Source organism: Thamnophis elegans, chromosome 11, assembly GCF_009769535.1.
Source record: "Thamnophis elegans isolate rThaEle1 chromosome 11, rThaEle1.pri, whole genome shotgun sequence".
Classification (NCBI taxonomy): domain Eukaryota; kingdom Metazoa; phylum Chordata; class Lepidosauria; order Squamata; family Colubridae; genus Thamnophis; species Thamnophis elegans.
The window spans coordinates 45,398,018-45,425,843 of NC_045551.1; the positions used below are offsets into that span (position 1 = coordinate 45,398,018).

Consider the following 27,826-nt stretch of genomic DNA (forward strand, 5'->3'; position numbering starts at 1 on the left):
ATAGAAAAGAGTATTAGGAATGTTTGCTGCCTTGAGTTATAAATATAAAAGGTGGGATAAAACTAAAATGAATGAATCAATGAATGAAATATTTATTCTTTTCATGATAACAATTGCTCAAATGAAGCTCATACAGTACCAATGATTCCACAGTTCTCTCCTAAGCTACATATTTTCTCTTCTACCTGAACAATTGTGTTATCATGAAGAAGAAATGTTTTAAGTTTGCACTTACATTTTTCACTTTTTTCCCATAGAGATTGCAGAATTTATTGTTGCTAAGTTTATCCCAAGGTCTGCAGCTCAACAAGCTTCTGCTTCCTTGCTGCTAAATCTTTTTGTCTGACACGTTGAAATCTAGAGTGACCCACAAAAGGCATCTGGTCTTTTGGATCTAAAACAAAGATTCCACTGAATTCCTAAAAATGAGTGCCATATTTTTCGGAGTATAAGATGCACCTTTTTCCTTCAAAAAAGAGGTGTATAAGAAGCACACAGAAAAATTGGGTGCATCTTATACACTGAATACCGCATTTTTTTGCCTCCCCAACCCCCCTCCCCTTTGCAAAAATGTGCATAGCCTTTAGGAGGCTTCCAGAGTGCTACTGGTGCTGGGGAGGGCAGAAATTAGTGAAAAATAGGCTGGTTTTGCTTATTTCTGCCCCCTCCCTCAGCCCCCAGGAACACTCTACAAGCTTCCTAAAGGCTATGCATGCCCCCCTTTTTTGACAAAAAATGGGCCTGTTTTCACAAAAAAACTGGCTATTTTTGGGAGGTCTGCAGAGTGCAAAAACTTTTTTTTTAATTTGCCTCTTCAAAATCTTGGTGCGTCTTATACTCCAGTGCATCTTATACTCTGAAAAATATGGTATATTTTTTTTAGGAATCATAATGATGGGACTTTCTAAGACACTTCAAGTTTCTACTTATAACCTCCAACCAGTTTATCAGAATCCTGATATTGTTTGTATCCGTTTATGCAATTAAAAAAAGAAATGAATATTCTTCAAGAACCATTGACATTCATTATAATTTTGTCTTGCAAAGAGACAAAACAGTGTTTTCATCAGAGATCAATTCTTAAATACTCTGAATAAATTACTCTTCTATTAACCACCAACCATGATATTCACAAGTGTTTCCTAGATTAAAGGTTGACTTGTTGATTTTTTTTAAAGCAGAGATAAAAAGTTAATTTCCAAGCTTCCTGTGAATAATACATCCATACATCTGTAGTCAGAGAGGAAAATAGGCTGCTAGTTCTTACAATTAAGTAGTAAGAGAGTTTCTTTCAAGAAACCTGGCACAAAAAAATAGAGTGGTGTAGACTTTACCAAATTACTGCTACTCCTAAGGATGATGTGAACCCGCTTTTTTAAAAAAAGCTTTATTTAAAGTTACTGGATTAATTGGAAGCACACCCTTCAGAATCAAAGAGCAATGAAATATTCCTGGGATTTATAGAAAATACTATAGAACTCATATTGAGGTCCCATCAACAAAACAACAGGAATTGATTCAACCTCCCTCTCAAAGCTGGTGCCATTAGTTTTAAGATGAATACAAGTTTAAAAGTCAAGAACTGAATTTATTTTACTTCTATGTAAAATTATTATATTTAATGTATTATTTACATTTATACGGTGTATCAATATATTACATATTGTCATTCTAACTGTATATCATCTAGAGCAGGGTTGTCAAACTCGATTTCATCAGGGTTGTGTTTGACCTTGGGGGGGGGGGAGGCAGTGTGTGTGTGGCCAGGGTGGGCATGGCTAGCTCGACGTCACTTGTGTCGGGGGCACCTGTGGTGGCCTGAGTTCTCTGCCAGCAAAAACCAGCTCCCAACCTCCATTTTTGGCTGCAACAGCCTCCTGCAGCCCTCTGCCAGTGAAAATGAAGCTCCGTTTTCACTGGCAGGTGCACCGCAGGTCAGTTGTTCACGGTTTCCAGGGCGGCCCCAAGGATCAGATCTGAACATCCCATGGGCCGGATCTGGCCCCTGGCCTTGAGTTTCACATCCCTGATTTAGAATCATCCAAACTAAAATGATATATAATAATAGTAATGCCTCAGTGTTACTGTCACCTTTTAAAACTCACATGTAATGGTTAAGTCTACAAAATAAAATTTGACTTGCATTTATGAATAAATACATTTATAAATATGTAAAATCACATACCTGAATTTATGAATATGCATAACATTCAATTACTATTTTGTATAGAATTAGCATTTAGCCCAATAACAAATATTCTGGCTTCCTAATGTTCTGGGCATTCGATTCATAATCCAGCATATGTACAACTGGCTTACCATGTTTGTTTTAAAATAAAGGGCATTTATAGAAACATATTTAAATATTTTGAATATTGGAATATACATGAGTTTGTATCAGTAAATGCATGGAGCTTCTATTTGATGGTACCTTGGCAACAGTGGAAACTGGAAAGGAATGAAAATAATTACATTATAGAGTGCCATCAAAAGATCCAAAGTTGAATAATGGATACTTGATGGATTGAGGAAAGAAACTGCTTATGAAAAAGAGAGAAAATAATTGGTTCAAATATGAGGATGAGAGAAATATATAGTGTTTATATAGAGGAGGGAAAAGATAACTACTAACAATGTGATTAAAGGAAATAAAGAAATGTTGAAGCATAAAAAATGTAGTGGTGTTAATTTCAGATAATTATTTTGGAAATGAGTGAAAGGGGCCCAGAACCAAGGGAATGGAATAAAAAAAGTAATGAAATTATTTCTATGAAAATAAAGCAAGATAATGTTGGAAGGAGTATTTTAGAGTTTTCTATGAAAATGATAGTGATATCATTCCATAGAGTGGAACTGAATGGAACGGACTTAGAAAAATGATGAAAATTAGAATCAGTAATGTCCACAAATATTGGAAAAATTGTAAGGCTGCAAGGGTAGATAAAAAACTGATGAAATGTTAAAATATAGATTTACTTATGAAGTGGCTGTGCAATTTGTTTAATGTGCATGCAAAGACTACACCGTTGTCTGATGATTAAAAGAAAGCTTTCACTTTCCTTTATGAAGGAAAAAGCAACAAGGATGACTACAAAACTGGAATGCTTCAGTGAATGGTTTGTCGTTCCACATAGTGTAAAAGAATATGTCTCCTTCACTATTTAATATATCTATGAATAAATGTAAAGAGGATGTTTGCAGTAATAGTAGAGATGTATTGCCTGGAGCTGTGAATCTCTGTATATTTTGGCACGTAAACTGCGTTACATTATTAGCAGAAGAAAACCAAATGATTTGCAATGAATGTCAGGCAAATTGTATGTGCAATAAAAATATAAATCTGGAAAGAGATTATATCAAAGATATAGTAGTGTTTCATAGTGAAAATTATTGCAAATTGTATGTTGATGGAAAAATAAATATAAGCAAGTAGGTGGAACAATGTACTTTGGTGGAATGTTTACTAATTAATTTATTTTATTTATAAAAAAAATGTGGCTGCCCATTTTACAGAAAATGTCTCTGAGCAGTATAATGATCAATAAAACAATAAATATAAAGCAATTGTTAATAAAACCATTTCAAATAATTATTAAAAATATCAAAACTATAAAAGCAAAAGTAAACAAGAAAAGAAAAAAAAATAAAGGGACATCAATGGTAACAGTACCACCTCACAAATTCACCCATCCCCTGGGGTCCCCCAAAAGCTCAGGAGTGATGAGGTCAATCTCATCTCCTGGGGGTGGGGGGGGGAGAGAAGATTTCACAATGCAGGCGCCTCAGCCAAAATGGCCCCCTGTTGTGACTCAGCAATTCTGCTGAGAGTTTTTTCGGGATACAAAATTCAGTGTGGTGATTCAGCAGTTCTGCTGAGAGTTTTTTCGGGATACAAAATTCAGTATGCAGCTGGGGCTTGTGGGAGGAGGTTTGGCGATAAAAGGAGAGATGCTGGAGTCAACGTTCCTTCGTGTGTTCCGTGTTTGGTAAAATATTGTTTGATTACTAATCGTGATTTATGCCTGTTACACTTGGACAAGTGCTTTGCTGTTTCTTGTAAACTGATCCGTGAAGACTTCGGAAGAAGTGCATATTGTTTGTAAGAGCTTTTGTTTTGAATTCTTATCGGAGTTTTGTGCTTATGTTATTGTCTGGGCTCGAAGCCAGTTTGAACTGAAAACTGATAAAGACAGAAGTCCTTTTAAGTTTGTCTGCCTGCGTTTGTTTCGTATTAAAATGTTTTTATTTTCCATTTTTCATTTTCATACACTCACTTATATACTGTGCATAGCCGGGGCCATACAACATTAAACAATAATCACAGCAATTCCTCTTGTCAACAATACTCCCCAAAATAGAAACCCAATATACCTCTTCCACTCTCCATACACCTCTTTCTTCTGCCCCCCTCCAACTTTCTATCTTCCCTCCATCATTCCCCTCTACCCTACTTCCCCTCCCCCTCTACCACTCCTGTCTCCCAGTCCACTCCCTCCCTTCCTTCTCACCCTCCCTCCCATCCTCTCTCCCGCTCTCTCTACCCATCTTTCTTCTCCTGCGTTTGTTAACAAGCCGTCAAGGGGGGGTCAGAACAGCCCCCCATCTAGGGCCAGCTTCCTGGATGACGGAACCCATAACACATCCATTCTTTGGCATCTGGTCGGATGGGCAATGAAGAAGTCCCTCAAAAATCCCAGTTCTACTAATAATAGGGAAATGGATGGAAATATTTTAAGAATTGTGAATATTTATTTATATTATTTTATTTGAAAAAAACTATTTGGCTACACATTCTACACATTCACACAACCACAATCATTCCATTCACAGACTAGTTTTTTTTCTTCTTTTTTTTCCTTTCTGTTATAATTTTGCACCAGTGACCAATATAACCAATTTTGTTGTATTTAAGTAAAGATTATACTTATACTTAAGCCTATAACTCTACACCAATGTAAAGTACAATAAATAAATAAACAAACACAATAAATACAAAATACAAAAGTTGACATATCTCACACATCATAGTCTCCAAACTTGCCTATATCAGGTTCCATTAATAGCATGGGCTCCCCTAATTAATTAATCTTGGCTATTAGAAAGTTGGGAGATAGTATGAAGTTTCCTGTAAGAACTGCATGTAGAAAGAAGTGGCAATGAATGTGAATGTCCTTCTGTGAACTTTATTGTACGGATATGTGAATGAGGTACGTCAGCAAAAATGAAACTGGATATAGCAGGAAAGTTTTAGTTCAGAAACCTATGTGGTAGAACAAGAAGAGATTGACGGCTACCATGAATGGAGAGTGAATATGAAAGTGAGTGATCTGTAAGGAAGATGTAGACTGAGGAGGTTTGTTCTGACAGAGAAAATGAATCAGGATTGAACTGCAAAATAAATTTAAAGGTTAAGAGAAAAGGGAACAGCAAGAGAGTTATGCATGGATGGAGTTGTTGAAATCCTCAAATAGTGTCTAAAAGTAAAATCATAGCCATATGTGGTGTAAGAATAAGGTTTTCAAGGTTTTAAAGTTATAGTGAATGATACTATTTTAAGTAACTAATATTTTCTTTTTTATTATCACATACTGCTCTGTCCCAAGCCTCTACAATATATACGGCCGCAGACTTGGCTGTCTGCCACAACTAAGGAGGGAGATAAGCAACCCCTTGCTGGGAGCCCAAAAAGCTATCTATGAAACAAGGCTTGAACTCACAAAATTCTTCCAATCTTTCTCTACAACTGGATCAGTAAATTGTTGTTTCCTGCAAAATTTCCCTCCTGTCGCCCCACCTATAAGCTCTCTGGGAGGGGCCAATCAGTAGCCACCTGTTCCTATTTCCTTCTGTGAACCTTTTTCCAAAGCTCCCTCCTCCTCTCAGCCCTATGCATACGTACGTCAGGGACAGCCCTATGCATACGTACGTCAGTGGCAAATATACTCCTTCTTCCTGTTTTCATAACAACAACCATTAAAATTATCAATTTTTCTAGGAACCAGGACTATCATTCTTCATATAATGATACATTCCAAATCCTGAATATATCATTCAATGTAACCATAGTAATATTAAACTGCAAAACATATTAATAAAGTTATGAATATTAAACAAAATATTCAATTGTGGGGCAATTGAATAAGTGCTCCCTCCATTCCTTAATCAAGTTGGCAGTCAACTGCTTTTAAACAATTTCTGTTACATAAAATAAATATGAAAAAAACTTCATTGAAATTCATCTTACCTCAAACTCTTCAGACAGCTATTAAAATTCTTTTAACCTTTGGCTGGTTAATACAGACTATTCCAACTCTTTATTAAAGACTCTTGCAAACAACCAGTTACCAGAAGGTTACATGCCATCTGCCATCTCTCCCCCACCAGAGCAACCTAGGATATTCCTTTGGGGGTTATACAGGCTTACGCTGATTCCTAAACTACCACAACTCATCCTTTTAATTTCTAAGAAAACATTGTAATCATTTGGGTACCAATCTTCAGTGTCTTAGAAAAACTGGGCTGAAGGCTGTTGCTTTGCTGTGCGATATGACCCTCTAACATTTTTTAGCTTAAAAATCAGGGACAAGTGCCAAGATAGGCATATAATGCCTTTAGTTCTTATCAACAAATTTCCAGGATAGGTTTAGGCAAATTATTAATAATTGTTATTGATGGCTTTAGCTCATGCTATTTTAGCAATAGCAGTTAGCAGTTAGACTTATATACCGCTTCATAGGGCTTTCAGCCCTCTCTAAGCGGTTTACAGAGTCAGCATATTGCCCCCAACAATCCGGGTCCTCATTTTACCCACCTTGGAAGGATGGAAGCTGAGTCAAACTTGAGCCGGTGAGATTTGAACAGCCGAACTGCAGAACTGCAGTCAGCTGAAGTAGCCTGCAGTGCTGCACTCTAACCACTGCGCCACCTTGGTTCTATAACAGCTAATTCAACCTGGGTTGAATTAACTAAAATAATGTCATCAGGTTCAGCAAGAAAACACATGTTAAATATAAACTAGCAAAATACAGCTATGGAATTCCAACAGTTGAGCAGAAGATATGGTCAGGAAAAAACAAGACCAATTATCCATGAAAGTTCAAGTTCAGATTAAGGGTTAGGATATAATATAAGATTGTTGTAGGATTCATTTGAGTAGCTGACCCAAGTCTAACAGATGCAAATCATCTGAAACAATATGCATGGCTATTTGGGAAATAGTCCGGACTCCTTGGTAGATCATTAATCTTATGAAGTTCCTTCTTGAACACTTAACACTTTTCTGCTCTTTAACTCTGAACCTAGGGATGTTGTCATTTTTTGGGGCTTAAAGGACATGCTATTTGGTTAGGGTCGCATTCTAGATCTACAGGGGAAAGTGGCAGCTGTAGAGCCTTATTCAGCAAATGCTCTTGTTGCTTTTTTTCCCCAAATGATGTGACTGTGAATAAGGTAAAATACTGTAAGTAAAGGTAAAGGTTCCCCTCACACATATGTGCTAGTCATACCCGATTCTAGGGGATTGTGCTCATTTCTGTTCAAAGCTGAAGAACCAGCACTGTCCGAAGATTTGTCCATGGTCATGTGGCTGGCATGACTAAATGCCAAAGGTACTTAGGACACTGTTACCTTCCCACGAAAGGTGGTCCCTATTTTTCTACTTTCATTTTTACCAGCTTTTGAACTGCTAGGTTAGCAGAAGCTGGGACAAGTAAGGGGAGCTCACTCCATCACACGGTGCTAGGGATTGAAACCGCTGAACTGCCAACCTTCTGATCAACAAGCTCAGCATCTTAGCCACTGAGTCACCGCATCCCTAAAATATTGTATGAGTATACAATACATCTGCTACCTGTTCACAGCAGAAATGGGGTATATTCTACAGCATATTCTTCATTTATACAAACAAGAGCCAGTGTAGTATATTAATTAAGGTGAATAACTCGGAATGGGGAGACCTATGTTCTACTTCTGTCTTACACATGGAAGCTTATGACTGGTAAACTTGTACCAGTCATAATTTCTCAGCTCAAATCAGCATTAAACACTATGACAATCAGGCTGAAAAAACAAATCCATTTGTTTTGTCACATAGTGCATTGTAAAAACTGAATACACTACAAAAACAATTGAACCCTTCAAACATGCTGAATAAATCAACCAGATCAATAATAATGTTACTTTATACAAACTGATTCTAAAACTGATCAGTTTTTTCCCCAGGATGTGAATCTGTGAATATGCATTGTAGAATATGCTTGAAAATATTATGCAATGTACATGAATCCTATAGTATTTTGTTCACAGTGAACAGAAATGCCCTCTTCCTCATGTATAATAACCTAGAAACTAATGATACATAACTGGAATTCTTAACATCATGCTTGTGTTTATGCTGTTTATGCTCTCCAATATGCGTAACATTAAAGGGTTCTATGTTAGAGAGAAAAAGGCAAGGAGTAATAACTCCTTGGGTTGGACATAAATCAGCCATAAAATATATGCATATCTTTAGCCAGCTCTCATATGGTTATATGCAGTATCTATCCAAATTCAGACAGTTTAAAACAGATACATAACATTGCCCTAGAAAATACATCTAACGAAAGTTTAATAATTAATTTCTATTTAATTATATAAAAGTTAATTTTAAAACGAAAACTTTGAAATACAAATAAGCTGAGATGATATCTGAAAACTGACCCTATCTAGAATTCTTATCTTCAGTCCATCCTGATAATTACTTTCTCTTTGGACATAATAGTCCAATATCATAGCTTTATTATTGTATTGTCAGGCATGAAAAATCAGAACCTCATATTAAGTTTCAGTTAAGCTAATTTATTGCTCTTGCCTATACACAAGAATCTAGTCAACTAACAGTCAACACTAAATTGGCGGTAGATAAAGAGTCGGAGTTCAAGGTGGAATAGACTCAGGGGGTGGGATTCTGTCAGTTCGGACAGGTTCAGACAAACCGGTAGCTGCGACTATGAGCGGGGAGCGAACTGGTTCGCTCTGACTTTCAGTTGGGCCCGCCCACCCACCCCTGCGCTATACTCGTCTTTATTCCTTTTTCTGAAGCCCAGCTGACAGGCGCGGCAGAATGGATTGCCGCGCATCAGCTGTTTTCCTCCCCAGCAGTAATGCAGTAGGTGATTTCTCTCTAAATTGTATGTGTGCGTGTTCAGCGAACTGGTTATTAAACCAGTAGGAACCCACCCCTGGATAGACTTGGATTGCCTGAGGAAATATAATGACTACAATCTTTTCTTTCCCCTCTTCATTATAAGGCCAAAGGCTCTACCTCTTCTTCTACTACATGGTTTGTTTGCTTTTTAAATCAGGTAGTGAATGGACCTGATAGTATTCATCCCAATATGGCAATACCAAAAACAAGGTACTCCCTGTATTGTTACTCTTTTTCTTACGTTTCAATTAAGCCTGTGGTTTTTGCTTCTTCATAAGAATTGATATAGCTAATTTTCTAATAGGTAACATTAGAAAGTGGAGTCTGCATTCAGATTCAGGAATTACAGTGTGAGTGAATTGTACATAGATTTAAAATCAGTATTAAGATGAAGCAATTTGTTTGCCTTCCAGGTTGGGTCAGCTCTATAAAATAGCACGAGCTAAAACCATCAAAAAGAATTATTAATAATTGCTATGTACTGATCTCCTATATCTTATTAGCCAATTATAGTGGAACGCATTTCTACAAAAATAAAGAGTGATGCATTGCTTTAGTGACTTTGATGAGCCAAGGTGGCGCAGTGGTTAAATGCAGCACTGCAAGCTACTTCAGCTGACTGCAGTTCAGCAGTTCGGCTGTTCAAATCCCACCAGGCTCAAGGTTGACTCAGCCTTCCATCCTTCCGAGGTGGGTAAAATGAGGACCCGGATTGTTGTTGGGGGCAATATGCTGACTCTGTAAACCGCTTAGAGAGGGCTAAAAGCCCTATGAAGCGGTATATAAGTCTAACTATTGCTATTGCTATTGATGACTTAGCATATTTATTTTTATTTATTTATACTTCATATTTCTAAACTGCCCAACTCCCTGAAAGAGTGGCTCTGGGAAGTGTACAGTATAATATAATCAATAAAATAAAATAACATTAAAATTAACATCAAAAATAAAATTAAGTTAGTTTTTCATTGTATACACACACACACACACATACACACACACACACACACACACAGACACACACTATTAAGTTCAAAAGGGTAAAAATCCCAACATGGCCATTAACACTGGTTATTACAGGTAAAACTACTCTCATGGGGCTATTCAGCCCCATAGTTACATGGTCCTCTGTGCCTGCCCCCCAAGGCTGCAGAGGCAAGTTTGTCCCCCTCATGGAAAGTCGAGAGAGTGGGGGCCTTTTTCATCTTTGGCGACAGGATGTTCCATAATGTGGGGAGAGCAGCATTGAAGGCCCTCTTGCTAGACTCTAGCACATAAAATTCCTTGACTGATGGGGCTTGCAACATACCTTCCTTGCCTGAACGACTGAGGTGGGTGATGTGATGGGGGAAGCCATACACTACATATGGCTTTATAGAAGATGAGCAACACTTTGAATTGGACCCAGAAGCAAACTGATACCCAGTGCAGTTCGCAGAGCAAGGTTGTTTACATGTGCCCTTCTAGTATGGCTTGCATGTTCACATTCTGCATCAGCTGAAGCTTTGGACACTTTTTAAGGGTAGCCCCATGTACAGCACATTGTAATAATCCAATCACTAAGATGTGAGTGACCAAGTGAGGAGTTTCCCTGTCCAGGAAAGGGCACAACTGGCACACAGCACAATTGGGCAAAAGCCCTGCTGGCTATAGCTGCCACCTGCTGTTCGAGCAGGATCTGTGAGTCCAAGAACATTCCCAAGTTACAAACCAGATCTGTCTGAGGTACTGCAACTCCATCCAAGAACAAAGATTATAAACTCCTGGGTACTGGATATCTACATCTGATGTTACCTACGTGAGTAATGAAACATCTGAAAGAAAACAAGCAAGCTCAGAGGACACCAAAGACTCCACACACCATAAACTCAATTTGATAAGCTGATCTGATTTGGAATTTGAATGGGCTACATGCAAATGATTTTACACAGATCCTGTATGTTCCAATTTAGAAAACAGAACAGTAATTTTAAAAATAAGTAAGTACTTTTAATCACCCACATATCAGTAACCATCATCCTGGACACAAATAACTGTAGCACGTGAATATAACACTAGCCAGGTGTTACTTTGTTATGCCCAAATAGCTATTCTGATTATTATTCTTAAGCTTAAAATTTAAAATTCCAAGATCTTTCAACTGAGGCTCCCTGCTGTGCACATCAGTGAAAAGTAAGCTGTTTGGATAGTTCGCAGTTTGGAACTGAATATCTAACAAAAGTAATGTAATCTTGCCTCAACACCTGCCTCTTTCTTGTCTCTTCAATTTCTATCTATCATCTATCTATCTATCTATCTATCTATCTATCTATCTATCTATCTAACTATCTATCTATCTATCTATCTATCTATCATCTATCTATCTATCTATCTATCTATCTATCATCTATCTATCAATCAATCATCTATCTATCTATCATCTATCTATCTATCTATCTATCTATCTATCTATCTATCTATCTATCTATCTATCTATCTATCTATCTATCTATCTATCATTGTTTATAGAGCAGCATCAGGCAGTGCTCGAAGCAACCACTTCTTATTCTGTAAAGCAGGGATCCCAACCCCAGGGACATGGACCACTGCCGGGCCATGGCTTGTTCAGAACTGGGCCACATGAGCAGCTGGCCATCACATGGGTGCAGCTCAACTTGTGCGAATGATGGACCAATTCCCCTCTCCCCTCACTGCCAGGCAACCCAGCCATAAAGGCTAGGGACCACTACTTTAAAGCAACTCTTATCTTTTTACAGAAATGAATGGCTACATGTGTCATGTGATCCTGGGAAAATATGTACTCCTTTAAAAGACCGTAGACAAGGATTACATTTCATTTACCTCCCAGATGTTTTGTAGTATCTTTTCAAAATTGCATTATCCAGCTGTATTATATATGAAAGTGAGCCTTGGTGGCACAGTGGTTAGAATGCAGTACTGCAGACTACTTCTTCTGACAGCTGTCTGCCTGCAATTTGGCAGTTCAAATCTCACCAGACTCAAGGTTGACTCAGCCTTTCATCCTTCTGAGGTAGGTAAAATAAGGGCCCGAAATTGTTGTGGGGCAATAAATATGGCAATCTGTAAACTGCTTAGAGATGGCTGTAAAGAATTATAAAGTGGTATATACGTAAGTCTAAGTGCTATTGCTATTGCTAAATCTTAAATACCTAGCCAATCTTCCATCAATAGATGACTTCTTAATTTCCTTCCATATTTCTTAGCTCCCCTTTCTTCATCGTTATAAAATGTTTACTATTTATATTCTTCCGTACTATCTTTTCCTCTTAGTTCATCACACCATTAGACTATATACCAGTGTTGGTGAAACTTTTTGGCACCGAATAGCACGCACATGCGGGGGAACTGGAAACCGGAAGAGCAGTTTCCCAGTGCATGCATACTGAATTTCCGATTTCCAGCGTGTGCATGTGCGCATCAGAACCCGGAAGAGCAATGAGCGATGGCTGGCATGCCCAGAGAGAAGGTTCTGCATGCCACTTCTGACACGCGTGCCATAAGTTCGCCATCACAGCTACATAGTATATACTTTCCTAACACGATTGTGTTTCAATTTTGTGTCAACTCTCGGAATTCTTAGCAAGTGTCAATTCTGAGAAATTCTGAAGTTCACACATTGGAAAGATCATACTTTAAGAAAGGCTTTTTTGGACTTTATTTAAACCATACTATATATTTATCATAACCTGTAATTATCCTCCGCTTTGTCCTCAGTGATTTTTTTCTTAAGATGGTTTGTTCTCTTTTGACTTCTTTGAATTTGCCCACAGGAAGGTGAGTGTTTCCCTAAATAAATAACTATGAATTTGTGGGACGGAACACTATTTTGCACTTGCTTAGTAGAAGAGGCTATTAGCAGTTAGAAGAAGGTGCAAATAACTGAAGACAAGTCTATCATATTTTACAGTGTAAAATAAATAGGTCAACAAGATGGGGAAGCTGGGCACTGAACAATATTATTCTATGCTATTTTTTTCTAATTCCTTTTATCTTAAATTCATCTTCCTTCTAGGTAAATAAGGAAGAGTATTTAGAGATTCAAGTGAAGAAAGTAACTCTCATGGAAGAAAAATAACAACATACCAAATCATAAATCAACAATAAAATCAATGGAAGGAACAGATTTAAAATTACAACTGTAATCCTTTTTTATGAATTAAATGAAAAAATGATCTGTTACTTCTATACACCTGTTTCAAAAAGATCCTGTTTGTCCATAAAGCACAATATAATCAAAGACTCTAGAAAGAGTGCAGAGAAGAGCAACCTAAATGATTAGGAGTGAAGGCAAAAACATACAAAGAACAGTTGCAAGAACTGGGTATATCCAGTTTGATGAAAAGAAGGACTAGGGGTGACATGATAGCAGTGTCCCAATATCTAAGGGACTACCACAAAAAAGAGGATGATCACCTATTCTCCGAAGCAGCTGAAGCTGGGGCAAATTTCTTGACAGTTAGAACAATTAATCAGTGGAACAACTTGCTTCCAGAAGTTGTGAATATTCCAACACTCAAGGTTTTTAAGAAGAGATTGGACAACCATTTGTATGAAATGGTATAGGGTTTCCTGCTTAAGCAGGGGGTTGGACTAGAAGACCTCCAAAGTCCCTTCAACTCTGTTATTCTGTTATAAAAAATATAAATATAAAAAAATACCTTGCTTTAAAAAAAGTGGAATTTATTTGTGAGAGATCATAGCATATTTAAAAAAAATGTCAAAAGAAAGTAAAGGATCATTCATTTAGACACGAAACTGTGAAAAATACCTTAAATCATAAATTCAGGTTTGTTTGTTTTTTCAATCTTGAATTAATGAATTTGGAAGGAGTAAACTATGTTTCCACCTCAGAGAATCTCAGATTAAATATTTTCCCATTTATCTTTTTGTATCCTGACTTTTCTTTTTAGAACTTATCAACATTATTTATTATTATTTAGTCACTCACTTGTAAAGGGGGCACAGTGGCCTAGCCATGAAGACATTGGGCTTGTCAATCAGGAGGTTGGCTGTTTGAAATGTAAATAGTGAGTAATGGAGTGAGATTCCATTACTTGCCCCAGCTTCTGCCAACCTATCAGCTCAAAAGCATGTAAATGCAAGTAGATAAATAGGTACTATTTTGGTGGGAAGGCTACAGCATTCGATGCGCCTTTGGCATATAATCATGCCAGCCACATGACCACAGAAGCTTCTCTGGATAACGCTGGTTCTTCAACTGTGAATCAGAAATGAGTACCATGCCCTAGAGCCATGATGGCAAACCTATGGCACACATGCCATGGGTGGCAGGCAGAGTTATTTCTGAGTGCACATCAGGCATTGCCCTTGTCAGCCCCAGCGCACGTGATTTTCGGCCTTTATGTTCGGCCATTTTTTGCCCTCTGGAGGCTTTCCTGAAGCCTCCGGAGGTGAAAAAATGCCCAAGGTGCAAACCAGAAGTTTGGGAATGGACCTTCAGTTTGCACTTTGGGCTGGGTTTTTTCAGGAGGCTTCCCTGAAGCATGGGTAGGGCAAAAAATGGCCCACTGCAACTCCCTGAGGTCCAGAGGCTTCAGTGAAACCTGCATGCATGTGCAGGAGGGTTGTGTGTGCATGTGCGGGGGGGGGTTGTGCGCTCATGCAGAGGGGAGGGCACTGCATTATGGGTGTGGGCACGCGCAACCCCCCCATGCTCCCCATCTTTTTGGCATGCCTCGACAAAAAGGTTAACCATCACTGCCCTAGAGTTAGTCATGGCTGGCAGAAGAAACCTTTACCTTTTTTCGTCACTTTTTCGTCACTTTTTCGTCACTTTTATAACATTCAGTGAAAATGGAATATATAGTATGTAAAAAGAAAGAGAGAGAGCAAGGCATGTTGGGTGAACGCAGTCAGCCAATATCTTTATGGGCTCTATATAACATGTCACAAAGCACTAACTACACTTTTAATTTGTTCAGAAATCTTATTTAGATTGGATATTAAGCAACATTGGAAAATAAAATAAAATAAAAACTCCTTTGGTATTAAAACCATAAAATCAGCATTGACTACTATTTTAAGATAAAGCAGACTCTTCCAATCAATTAAAAATTGTTAAAAATTTGCTTATATTCAGTGGGTTGTTGTTGTTTTTTTAAGTTGGGGTGAGGAGACCAAAAGTGGCGAGGTGTGCTTTCTTATTTTTGTTTTAATTTAAGCTAAAAAATATTTCATACACTAGATCAATTGGGAAGAAGCTATGTGTACTTATTCTTTTAAATGAATACCTGATTAGTGTGCAAAAAGTTGGCTCCTGCTTTACTAACACCAGTTTTTTTTAAAGTTAATGATGGAATAAATTCTCTGCCATTTCTACATTTTAGAAAGAATGTACAACTCTGTTTCAGCTGCCTGCACTGCAAATTGCTTTTTTTGAAAAAGGACAAAGAGTGGTTGGAGTTTGTTAGTGTTAATCTACCAGAAAGCCTCTGGAAATTAAAGTCTGAGATGCATTCGCAGTGGGATCCATAGCAGGCAATTCAATCTCATCTTTAAAAAGAGAGCAGAAAAGGTGGTGACTGATCAGATTGAGATAGACTTCTTTTTTTGTTCTTTGAATACATCCATTGACAAGAATCTACTATAAGGCAGTGGTCTCCAACCTTGGCAACTTTAAGACCTGTGGACTTCAATTCTCAGAGTTCCTCAGCCAGCTTTGCTGGCTGAGGAACTCTGGGAGTTGAAGTCCACAAGTCTTAAAGTTGCCAAGGTTGGAGACCATTGCTATAAGGGATTCGACCTATATTTCAGAAGTTTTTTTATATCTTAATATTTTATGCCACGTCACCAAGGTCATGACCGAACTTGTATGCCTATCCCATTTCATTTTTCTCTCTTGATATTCTGGTAAAGAATCTTCCCACTTTTAAACATTTCCTACTTTTCACATGTCATACTTTTTAATGTTTCTTCACCCAGAACTTCAGTTTGAGTTTACCTCATTTTTTCATAAATAAATATTAAAATTATATGATTCCATCCATATACAGTGATTCTGTATGTAGAATAGAATAGAATAACAGAGTTGGAAGGGACCTTGGAGGTCTTCTAGTCCAACCTCCTGCCTAGACAGGAAACACTATACCATTTCAGACAAATGGCTGTCCAACATCTTCTTAAAAACGTCCAGTGTTGGAGATACTCACAACTTCTGGAGGCAAATTGTTCCACTATTAATTGTTCTGTCATTTCTCCTCAGTTCTAATTTGCTTCTCTCCTTGATTAGTTTCCACCCATTGCTTCTTGTTCTATGTGTCACTTAGGACTTAAAGTTCACCTTAAAAGACAACAGGTCTTCCTCAATGGGAGGAAGAAATGATAACTAGGATGATTAGAAACAAAAAGAGCCGAGGCGGCGCAGTGGTTAGGGTGCAGTACTGCAAGCCACTTTAGCTGACTGTGATCTGCATTTCAGCGGTTCAAATCTCACTGGCTCAAGGTCGACTCAGCCTTCCATCCTTCTGAGGTGGGTGAAATGAGGACCCGGACTGTTGGGGCAAATTGCTGACTCAATTTGCTAAAAAAAACTGTAAAAACCGCTTAGAGAGGGCTGAAAGCCCTATGAAGTGGTATATAAGTCAAATAAATAAATAAATAAATAAAATATTTACATCTCTAGCACAAACAATGCATAGCCATCATACATTCACTATTTGTTTATTATGCCATGTAATTATGTCCTGAAAACTGTGAGTGCTTGCATGATTTAGGGTCACATGTACAACTTACAACCATATGTTTAGTGACCGTTCAAAATTATAACGGCACTGAAATAATCGACTTATGAATGTTCTTCATACTTTATGACTGTTGCAGCATCCCTATGATCAAAATTTGAACGCTTGGCAACTGGCATGAATTTATGCAGTGTTCCGAAATCAAAATGTAATTAAATTTTACAGCCTTCTGACAAGCAAAGTCAATGGGGAAGCTAGATTCCCTTAACAACTGTGTTATTAACTTAACAGCTCCACTTTTAACTTAACAACTGCAGTGATTCACTTAACAATTGTGGCAAGAAAGGTCGTAAAATGGATCGAAATTCACTTAGCAACTCTCTTGCTTAGTAACAGAAATTCTGGGTTTAGTGGTGGTTGTATGTTGAGCAGTGGTGGGTTGCTCACCCCGTTCCAACCTGTACGGTTGGAACGGGGCCGGTGGTGTCTTCATGCACGTGCGCAGTTCATGCATGCGTCTTAGCGCCTGCGCGATGCTCCAACTGCTCATGGAGAATCGCGCAGGTGCTGTATGCGACATGCGCCTGCATGGAAGTGCAGAAGACTTCAAAGACCAGTAAGGATCCCAGGCAGGCAGGTGGGCCCTTTGGCGTTCCCGGAAGTTACTTACTTCCGGGTTCACCGACCAACTGGTCTGCGCGGACCATCGCGGACCGGTTGAAACCCACCCCTGATGTTGAGGTTACCTGTATTTTACACGATTAATCTATAAAATCCTATCCAATGTATAGGACATGGGTTTTACCTAACTGTTCCATAGCAAGTGTACCCAAGCCCAACAGCCCCTCGAGTCTTCCATGCAGATTAATGGATAATATGATATCCAATAAAACAACAGGTAATCTCAGTTTAGCGATTGCCTCACTTAGTGAATGTTCATAGTTACAACAGTGATCAAAAAGTAATTTTACAAGCAATCCTTTCATTTATGACTTTCATAAGTCTCTAAAGAAAGGAAAACTTTCTCTAAGAGAATAAGCACAATCACTGTTTCACTTAGCAACTACTTCATTTAATAACCAAGTTGCTAATCCCAGTTGGGGTTGCTAAATGTGAAATGTACTTCTTGTCATTTGAGAATGACTATAATCTGGAGGGAAATTGAGGGATTATTTTTTGTGTGTGCTGCACAAAGTACTCTAACCTCTTTGTTAAGTGTTTGGAGCACATTTGATGTAATTAAAGCTCCTTTTGCCCATTGAGTGTGACACAGCCTAGAAAGTTTCCTTTCCTTGGCATAAGATGTTGAATTAATGAATTAACCAAATGTCATTTATTCATACATGCACTGAATCATAAACTAACGAAGCAGGCTGGATTTAAATGAAATATAAATTAGCAAGCAAACAGAAATATAAGGCTAAAACTAACCCAGCTAAGCATCTGCATAAATAAATGCAACTGCATAAATGCAACTATTACTTGGTAATATTACTGGTACTTCTTTAGCTGACCTTGGTGAGTGTGTTGCACAAACCTAGTCAATTGTGAAATAAAGGGAAATAGGCTCATGGGCACTATTAAGCATCTTGTATAGTAAGATTTACAGAACTCTTAGATTCTCATGTGGCTAAATTTAGTTACTGTTCATACCCAGTGAAGATAAGTTAATTACAGCAAAGGCCATTGATTTTGAGGATTATTAGCTTTTGCTGGAGCATTTTCATTATTTTGTTTATCATTGTCATGGCGATGAGATTAAAAAGGAAACTGAAAAAATGCATAGAAATGTCATCAACGATTATTCATAATGATCGAGCCACCTCTACTATACTTTCACATCTAATATTGACATAGGGAATATGATAGCATCTAAAACACACTAGGGAATATTATAGGCAGAGTCCATATTCCCCAACTATAGTACTTTCATCAATATACAGTAATTTATAACATCACTATTAAAATTACATCCTTTCCATTTCCTATCTGATAACAGCAACTAAGAGAATGGATTAATTATCTAACCAAACTCAACATTCTAGAGAACGGATCAGATTACAGGATTCTGAAACTGGAACAATATTCTCCTGAATTGCTAGAAATAGTTGTTGCCTAAGGTTTATTATATTTGGGTAGTAATAGTTCATCCTGATATTTCTATATGGTCTCCTGAAATTAATTTATGCTGCTCATTGGGAATAATCAAGTATCAAAAAGAATTATTCATCATTAACAAAAATGTAACCATTTATAACATTATTATTTTTATCATATACTTAGAGGCATCTTGGATTCAGAGCAATTGAAAGTCAAGAAAAAACTCAATTAACCATTAATGATTTCTAATTAATGTATTTGGGAGAATCCTGGAGCAATGTACATTACATGTGCAAGATGGTTGACATACAAATTTAATAAATAACTTAAAATATTAAATATTGCAGGACAGTTTTAATGTTCGACAAAATTATTTAATTTATATTTAATTTGTTTGTTTGTATCCCACATTTATTTATTTTTTTACAAATAACTCAAGTAGTAATCCATTTCATCCAAATGTACAGGTGTAGGGTATTTTTTGGTCATAAACTAAAATGAAAAAAGAAAACCATTGGAGCAAACATGTTTTGTTACTCACAGCTCCCTTGGTAGGGGCACAACAATGGAAATTCTATTATACATAACAATGAGAAGAGTCAGTAAAACATCATTCCCTGCTATATACAGTATATAACTGGCTATGATGCCCCAACCTCAGTAATTTAACGATTCATACTTTGAGCCCTATTTGACTGGGCTACTTTAATGTGCTTTACATGGAGCCGCTTTCGGAGAAGACCCAGAAGCTGCAGCTGGTATAAAATATAGTGACAAGATTACTGGCAAGGTTGCCCTGCCAATATAAAATGATTAAATGAGCTGTGTTGGTTAACAAAACTCTTCCATCTCCATTTCAGAGTGCTAGCCATTCCTTTTAAAGTTCTAAACAGTGCAGCAATATGACACATTTGCTACCATTGAATCTGTCTGCTCTAGTTGAAAGGGTCTGCAGAAGGGTCTTCTCTCTTGGTCAGTCACAGGTCATAAGTGAGGTGGCCGGTCCTCAATAATAGGCCCCACCTCATGCAAGAATGCAGAAGTATCTGAAAACTGCATCTTGCTACAATATGCTTACCCGTTTTATCCCTATGTGTTCTTCCTTTCAGTTGACTGCTAACCCCTCTCTTGATTTTATATTGAGTTGCAGCTCTCTCTATATGGATTGATTCAGATTTAGTTATTTATTATCTTTTTAGTTTGATGTTGTAAACCACATTCTGTTGGCATTGAAGTGGGTTACAAATACGGTAAAATAAATGATACATTCTGTAAACATATTTTCCTGTTCTTTCTAATCCATGAACAAGAGCTAAACTGAAATGTTTAATTATTCCATGAACTACCAATTTTTTTTAATTAAAAAAACCTAATTATAGATAATAGAAATTCTGATCAATTGGTGCTTAAACAGGATTTCCCATCAAAAATACAAGTGTTTTATATAATTTTCCACTAATCATCTGTTCACCATTTGTACACACAAAAATAAAATAAAAATGTCTACAAGGTGTATATTTCCAGTGTGGGCATCTCTTTGAAGTAACACTACAATCTAACACGACAGCCATATACAACAACGACAGGCAGTATATGTGCAATATATCTTTGGTCTTTGGACATCAATAACTGATATATTCTGTACCTGGAACATCAAATAAATGTAGGTAATGATATCTCTTTTGTGTGTCTTGCAAAGAAGAGATTAATGCAGACCCATATCCAATTTTTCATTTCATTTCATGACGCTAGCCATTCAGAACACATTATTATGCATAGCGTTAGGGGATGTGTATCTTTCATTGATACAGTGTTTTTAAAGATGAAATTGTTAGTTTCCTGCATTTATGCACATTAAAGCTTTGTTAGCTTCAAATTGAATTTAATGAGAAATGATGGCCCAAATAACAGCCATGATTGTTATTAGGAGACAGTATCGAAAAACATACCTTTTGCTCATGCCCAAAGCTCTAATTTTAGAAATGCTATTTGTTAAGGCGCAATGACACTATTATTCAGAAGTATTTCCTATCATCAGTCCTATCATCTGTGCTTTCATATCTCTCTGGTGGTCTTATGTGCTGATATGCTCGATTTCACAGCCCATTACATCCAAATCAAATAACCCAGTCATAAAGTTGACTTTGCAATATACGCTGTAAAGATATTTTGAAAATTAATCACCACATAAAAATGGAATGTGGGTAAAGATTATCAACAAGAAAAAAATCCATGTACATATATGGATACATATGTATATATTTGTGTATACAAACACACACATTTTCTAATAATTGACTATGTACTACTGTAGTCTTTAAAAAATGCTTTTTAAATTAAGTAGTCTGGCAACAAAATACTATATTCAGAAAGAATTCCAGAGGCTACAGAAAACTGTGGTATAGTATTTGCTTTAACATCTACATTGCATGCCTCCTTGAGACAATATACCCTCCAAGAAAACATCTAATACTGAAACAGTGCCTCTTTTTTATTATCCTTAGGCAATTTTAGAAAAATCCAAAAGTCTGTATTTCTCATCAAATTAAATCTCATTGCAAACAGAAAGGTGAGGAAAATAAAAATTACAATGCAGGATACAGATAAATTTATCCAATTGACCTCAGATCAACTCTCAGAAAACTAAGCTGGTTGGTTCTGATTTATACTTGGTAAGATATCAGTTGTGAATTTTAATGCTGTATGCTAGACTAGGAAGTCTAAAAACATCCTAGAAGAAAATAACTTTTCCATTATGCTGGCAGAAGAACAGCATGGATATAAAAGCTTGGGAGATTAATAGTTTCGTTTGGCACCTAATGGGAATGAGTCTTTTCTTTTTATCCTGTTGTTTTTATTGGTTGTTCTGAGCCACCTAGAATCACTTTGTGAGATAGGTGGCTATGTAGCTTCAATGAATAAATAAATTCCATGAATTCACTAGGAGTTGTGCTCAACTTGTGGAATTTATAGAAAGCACATTCTTTATTATGAATAATTTAGTAGGAAGTCCAGATAGCATCATTAAACAGACATGAATTAACATATTACTAGAATAATATACTTACTTTAAAAACAAAATGATATGAGTGGGTAATTTATACATGTAAGACTGTGTAATTGTAGCAAGAAAGAATGTTTTTCAAGAGAAGAGGCAAAAAAATCTATCTACAACATTTGTTTCATAGTTATAGCTAATTATATACTGATGTATATTTGGGTGTCAGTAAAATATATTCCCAGATGATGTAGATTATATGACATTATGTAGATACACGACTGCTATATATTGTCATATACCAAAGGTTTTTGTGAAGTAAGGTTACAAAAGGAATCTGATTCCTGACTGATTTCCCCAGAAGTAATCAGCTCCTTGGAGTGCCATTTGTATTATTCTGTATGAAATTTCTCATTTGAACGACTAAGTATTTTATTTCAAATGTAAGTTACCCAAAGGGTAAATAGGACATTCAAGAAAATATTGCCAGTGTAAACATGCAAACAGGCACCTGGTTATTTTTTTTCAATAAGATAGCATTTGCAGTGAACTTCAATCTTCTTCTTCTTTTTTTAAGTAATTTATCAACTGGTCATTTAAGAAAGATGCAAATGGAATTAGTAAAATGTTCTCATTTCAATTTTCTAACATAGAGTAATTAACTGCTTAACTGTTATCCTAGAACCAAATGATAACTGAGTTAAGGCTGCAATCTTGCAATCTAGAGTGCAAATTATACTACCTACCTAGGAATTATCCCCATTAATGTAATTGGAATTTACTTCTAAATAAATACCAGAAAACTACACAAACTTTATTCTATTTTATTTATTTACTACATTTTAAAATATTAAAAAGTTAATCATACTTTAAACCATTAACAATGATAAGTAAAATTTGACTAAAACTATTTAACAATCTGAGTAGAACCTTGGTTTACTCAGGGATTTATCCTACAAAAAATGATTTTTCATGGTAGCTTAGTAGTGTGGCTGAGAATATTTTATGTATTAATGATTGCAGCTGGGATGATTCAATTTGGATAAAGGATCAACAGAAACCATAACAAAAGATAAGCACATCTTGTTCTGCTTATACCTTACCCACAAACACATTTAGAAAATTTATTATTATTAAATTATGTTGGGCTTTCCTTCAATTAATTTCTTGCATTCCAACCTAATCCTAACATAGTTCCATAAACATTTCAAACTGCAGTATGAAAAGCTTCAGCATATAAGATGGCACACTTAAAGTACATCTACTGATATCAGTGGAATTTACTCATTAGTAACTAAAATAATATTTAATTTCTAATTATGATTCAATTCATTATGTCAGATCAGACTCTTTACCAATCAAGATCTAATTACTGAATTAAATTGAACTGGTTTGCTCCTTTACAACATACTATTTAAAACAAGTCCTGATCCTAGATCCATAAAAATGGTCACACAACCTGTGGACCTGGAAAATAATCTGGTTTGTGATGAGCTTAAGATGTCTGCAAAACTATCTTTTTTTCCTTACAAGCAATAAAAATGTATCACAATAAAACTTAAGCACGAATAGTTGTTTATATAACAGCATATGATATATGGTGAAAGAAAAGATTTGTCAATATTTTCCATTTTTAAAGTACATGTTTTGGAAAATAATGATTTTTGTTTCTAAAGTTAAATCAACTAAGTCATCATATTGAGGAAGCAAATGTATTTCTATATTGTAAAAAAAAACAAGGGATATGCTCATATTGTCATATCTAATAGATTTATTATTTAAAACAAAAGAGTTAAAAAGAAAAAGCAAACATTTTATAAAGGGTTTCTAGGAATAGTCTCTATAAATATTCTATACTTGAATACTGAAAAAAGGGAATGCCTTGAACGAAGATGAATAAATAAATTACAATATTATACAAATATACATTCAATGTTTTCCTCTTTTCTATCTTTTGCATTGCTGAAGAAGCATTTCCTAATAGAGAATTAATAAGCTTTATGACTTGGACATGTTGGATGTCCTGCATTCTAACATAGTCAATGTCCATTTTATGTTACTTTTATTTAAGACCATTATTGACATAATAAACATTATGATTTAAGTCTAGCAATGCATTCACTTTAATTTTATAGATATATTGTTGAATGCAATTCCCTCTTTTATTGAATACAGTTCTTCTTTCATTGGATAATCTTAAACAAATATAAATGGATATCATGCATAGCTCATCCCGTACCTAAACACTGAAAGTATATACTACTATTAGTGTCATTTTATTGTATAAAAATACAGAATATTGTACTATTAAGTTGCATGTCATAGATTAAAAATATGACAACTATCACATTTCATGAGAAATCTCTTTCTTGCAACTTTCAAAATACAAATTATACAAAATTACTAAGCCTTCCAATGCCTTTGCTATAAACTAAGAAACATGGTCACAAATTGATCCATTAATGTTGTTTTGTTGACAACATTACTATTAAGCAGCCATAGAATTTAGCAATTATAAACATCACTATTCTATCTGTACTTTATTTCAATAATCTGTAACAATCAGTTTAGTATTCTATATACAGTAGCTACTACTGCCAGAAATTCATTTTAGCTATGCTATTGCTAAATCACACTTGTAATGACACTGTAAAGCTTGAAAACGCCTTTTATTCTTGATCTATTCATTTAAAGATATTCTTTTAATCTTCCTTATACTAGTAAAACTTCTTAAATGCAACTTATGCACAAAAGAAGTATGGTTCGCTTTCTTAGCCAAGGCAAACATTTTAATATTGCTCTCTAATACATTTGGTAATTTGATCAATACATTATTTTACATATAAAGGAAAAAATAAAAAACATGCAGAATTTACAACTAAGTGGGGAAACATGTTGGGAGAAACCAAATTTTCATTTTTCTATCAGCATGGATAATATGAACTTTGACCCTTTGTAAATATAAGATGTAACCAGAATGGGAAATAGGAAATTCTCTAAACCACAAGAGCAGCTTTTTTTTAAAATCACACTCTTTGTATGATATGCTTATGTTTTGGTCAAATTCATTTGTGGACAGAGAATATATAAGCCATCATGTCTTCCCCACCCCTTATAGCCACTGAACTATGAACACAGAGAAAGCATGAGAGAGAAAAACAAAAATACACAATGTGTGGTATATTAGCTTGCCCAAAGATTCCCTAAGTTATAATTCTTTGCCCTGGAAGATCAGCTTGGTGATTGCACAGGTGAAAAGAAATACAAAATAATAAATTGAATGTGAGGTGGAGACCACGTAGTGCTGTATTGTTCACAGAAAGAGAAGAAAGGGAATAAAATGAATATAAAACTGAAGAGGAGGCGGCAAGTGTTAAGGGGATATCCCAAAATCTGACAGTGTGTCCCAGAATGCAAAGGAAGTCAATTACTAAAAGTCAACATGATCAGAGTGAGCCCTGCCTTAGCATGCAAAGACAGGTTGTTATGGAATTGGAATTTCCCTATATTTACTCATTAAGGGTTCTCTACTTCAATTTCTCTGAATACTTAAAGTTAGAGTGCCATCAAATGTCTAACACATCTTATCTTGCTCATTTCGTTGTATAACCAATTTCGTTGTATTTAAATACAATGACAATAAAGATGATACTTGTTAATTTTTGAAAATAACTCAAAATGCACTGAATGCTACATTTATTATCCCATCTCAAATTGTCACATTTTTTCATGTGCATCTTTGGGAAACCTTAGTTTTTGGCCCGCTTGTTCTCTCATCAGGCTTATTTTCCATTCTACCCGCAAATTGTTAATACTGGAAAAATTATAAATGATCTTTTACATTAGAAAAATTGCCTTCAAATTGATCTTGTTATGTTTATTATTAAAACAAACAATCTTCTAGGGGAAATGAAAGCAATGAGAAAAATCAAGCATGACTAGCAATGGTTTTGCAGATTTACTTTTTACATCATATGGTTTTTCTTTTACTGATTTTGTTTTAAAGTACACATGCTATTTTTCTCCTTGTTATCTCTACAGGGCTTCAAGGTGTCTTAACCATTTTCACACTATTGGATTGGAAACAAGTTAGAATACTGTTCACAGATCTCAAAAAGCAACATTTTCTGTTGTGCATTAAGCCCTATGAGAGCTACCCAGCTCAATTAAAACATGTGGGGAAATGCTTTTTAAGCATTTTGTTCTGCATAAAAATAAAATGGCATAAGGGATACCATTTACACAATGCCACATACCTATTCTAATTAATCTGAAATACTGATAATCTTACCAGACCATCGTAAGCATTAGTAGCAGAGATGATGAGCAAATCAGGAGGCTGGGGCACAAGGCCAGACTTTTTCTTTTTATAATACTCTTGACTACATCAAAAGTAAATGAATTGATTGAAAGCACTTTTCCCAATCACTTCACCAAATATTGCAGCGTTTGGAACATAGTACTTGTAATCAAAGTACTCAAAATGTAGATTTGGTGGATTGTTGTTCCCTCAGTTATATAAAGTGTTATAATCACTATCAGCATCTCAGTGGTTAGCTTGATTATTGATCATAATTAAATTGACGTTTTGACTTTTTGACACTCTATAGAACTGTACCATTTACACACCAAATATTATGTAATAGATAGGGAATTTAGACATTTGTTCATATGCATGCTTACAGTGGAAAACTTGTTTCAGATTACTGCCTAATAAAAGCATGAGAACTACTTTTGACAGATTGACTCAAAATAGCCTCTCTAGAATGGGCAGAGCCACCTAAAACAGCAAATTGAATGGGGGAGCCTTTTTTCCCACTACCCCAAGAAGCATCAAGAAGGTATAGGTTATGGGTTATTTCACTTATTTATTTGTTTATTTCCTCATTCATTTTCTCTGTCCTTCATCCACAGGGTACAGGCAGTCCTCGACTTACAACAGTTTGCTTAGCGACCATTCAAAGTTATAACGGCCCTGAAAAAAGTTACTTACGACCATTTCCCACACTTATGGGTATTGCAGCATCCCTGTGGTCACATGATTTACATTCAGATGCTTGACAACTGACTCACATTTATGACTGTTGCCCTGTCCTGGGGGAGGGGGGATTCACGTGATCCCCTTTTGCGACCTTTGGCCAAGCAAGTGTCAATGGGAAGCCAGATTCACTTCATCACTATTTTGCTCATTTTAACACCTGCAGTGGATTCGTGTTGGCAAGCCAAGTCATAAAACAGGGCAAAGCTCACTTCACCCATTTCTCATTTAGCAACATAAACCAGTCGCTAGCCAAGGACTACCCCTATAGCCCCAACTTGTGAGCAGCCACAATTCAGGACTTTCGCTTCAAAACACAACACAGGCGCACACAAAAGAGATAGACGGACAGAAAGCACACAAGCGCGCACACACACACCTTGGCGCCGCAACCTCCTCTTCTTGAGCCCAAAGATGCGGACCTTGGAGAAGATATCCACCAGGTTGCCATTGCAAATCCCGCGGTTCTTGCTGGGGCTGTTGCGCCTCCTGTTGGCCGAGGGCCGGTCCCAGTGCTGCAAGTCGCGCGCTTGACGCTTCTGGCGGATCAGACCGCTGGCGATGGCCGCAGCCATGGCCCCTCAGTTCCCGCGCTTTCCCGGGGCGCCCGGCTCAAGCTCACCGCGGAAAGGGCGCCGGGCTTGCCTCGGCTCAGCCTAGGCACGACCCCATCGCCTTACGAGCCAAGGGCAAGGACGAAAAAGTCACGGGGTCACCACCCATGAAGCCTCCGAGGGCTTCGGACCGAAGCAAAGCAACAAGCGGCAGCCGAAGGAGCAGCA

At 36.6% G+C, this 27,826-nt stretch overlaps 1 protein-coding gene across 1 annotated transcript in view; it reads right to left on the reverse strand.

The window, feature by feature from the left end:
- Positions 1 to 27,619, reverse strand: part of FGF14 (fibroblast growth factor 14) — a 139,954-nt gene extending 112,335 nt beyond the window's left edge. Inside the window, 1 exon segment of the mRNA XM_032226722.1 lies at positions 27,424 to 27,619. Within this exon segment, the coding sequence (XP_032082613.1) occupies positions 27,424 to 27,619 (196 nt within the window).
- Positions 27,620 to 27,826: the final 207 nt, after the last annotated feature.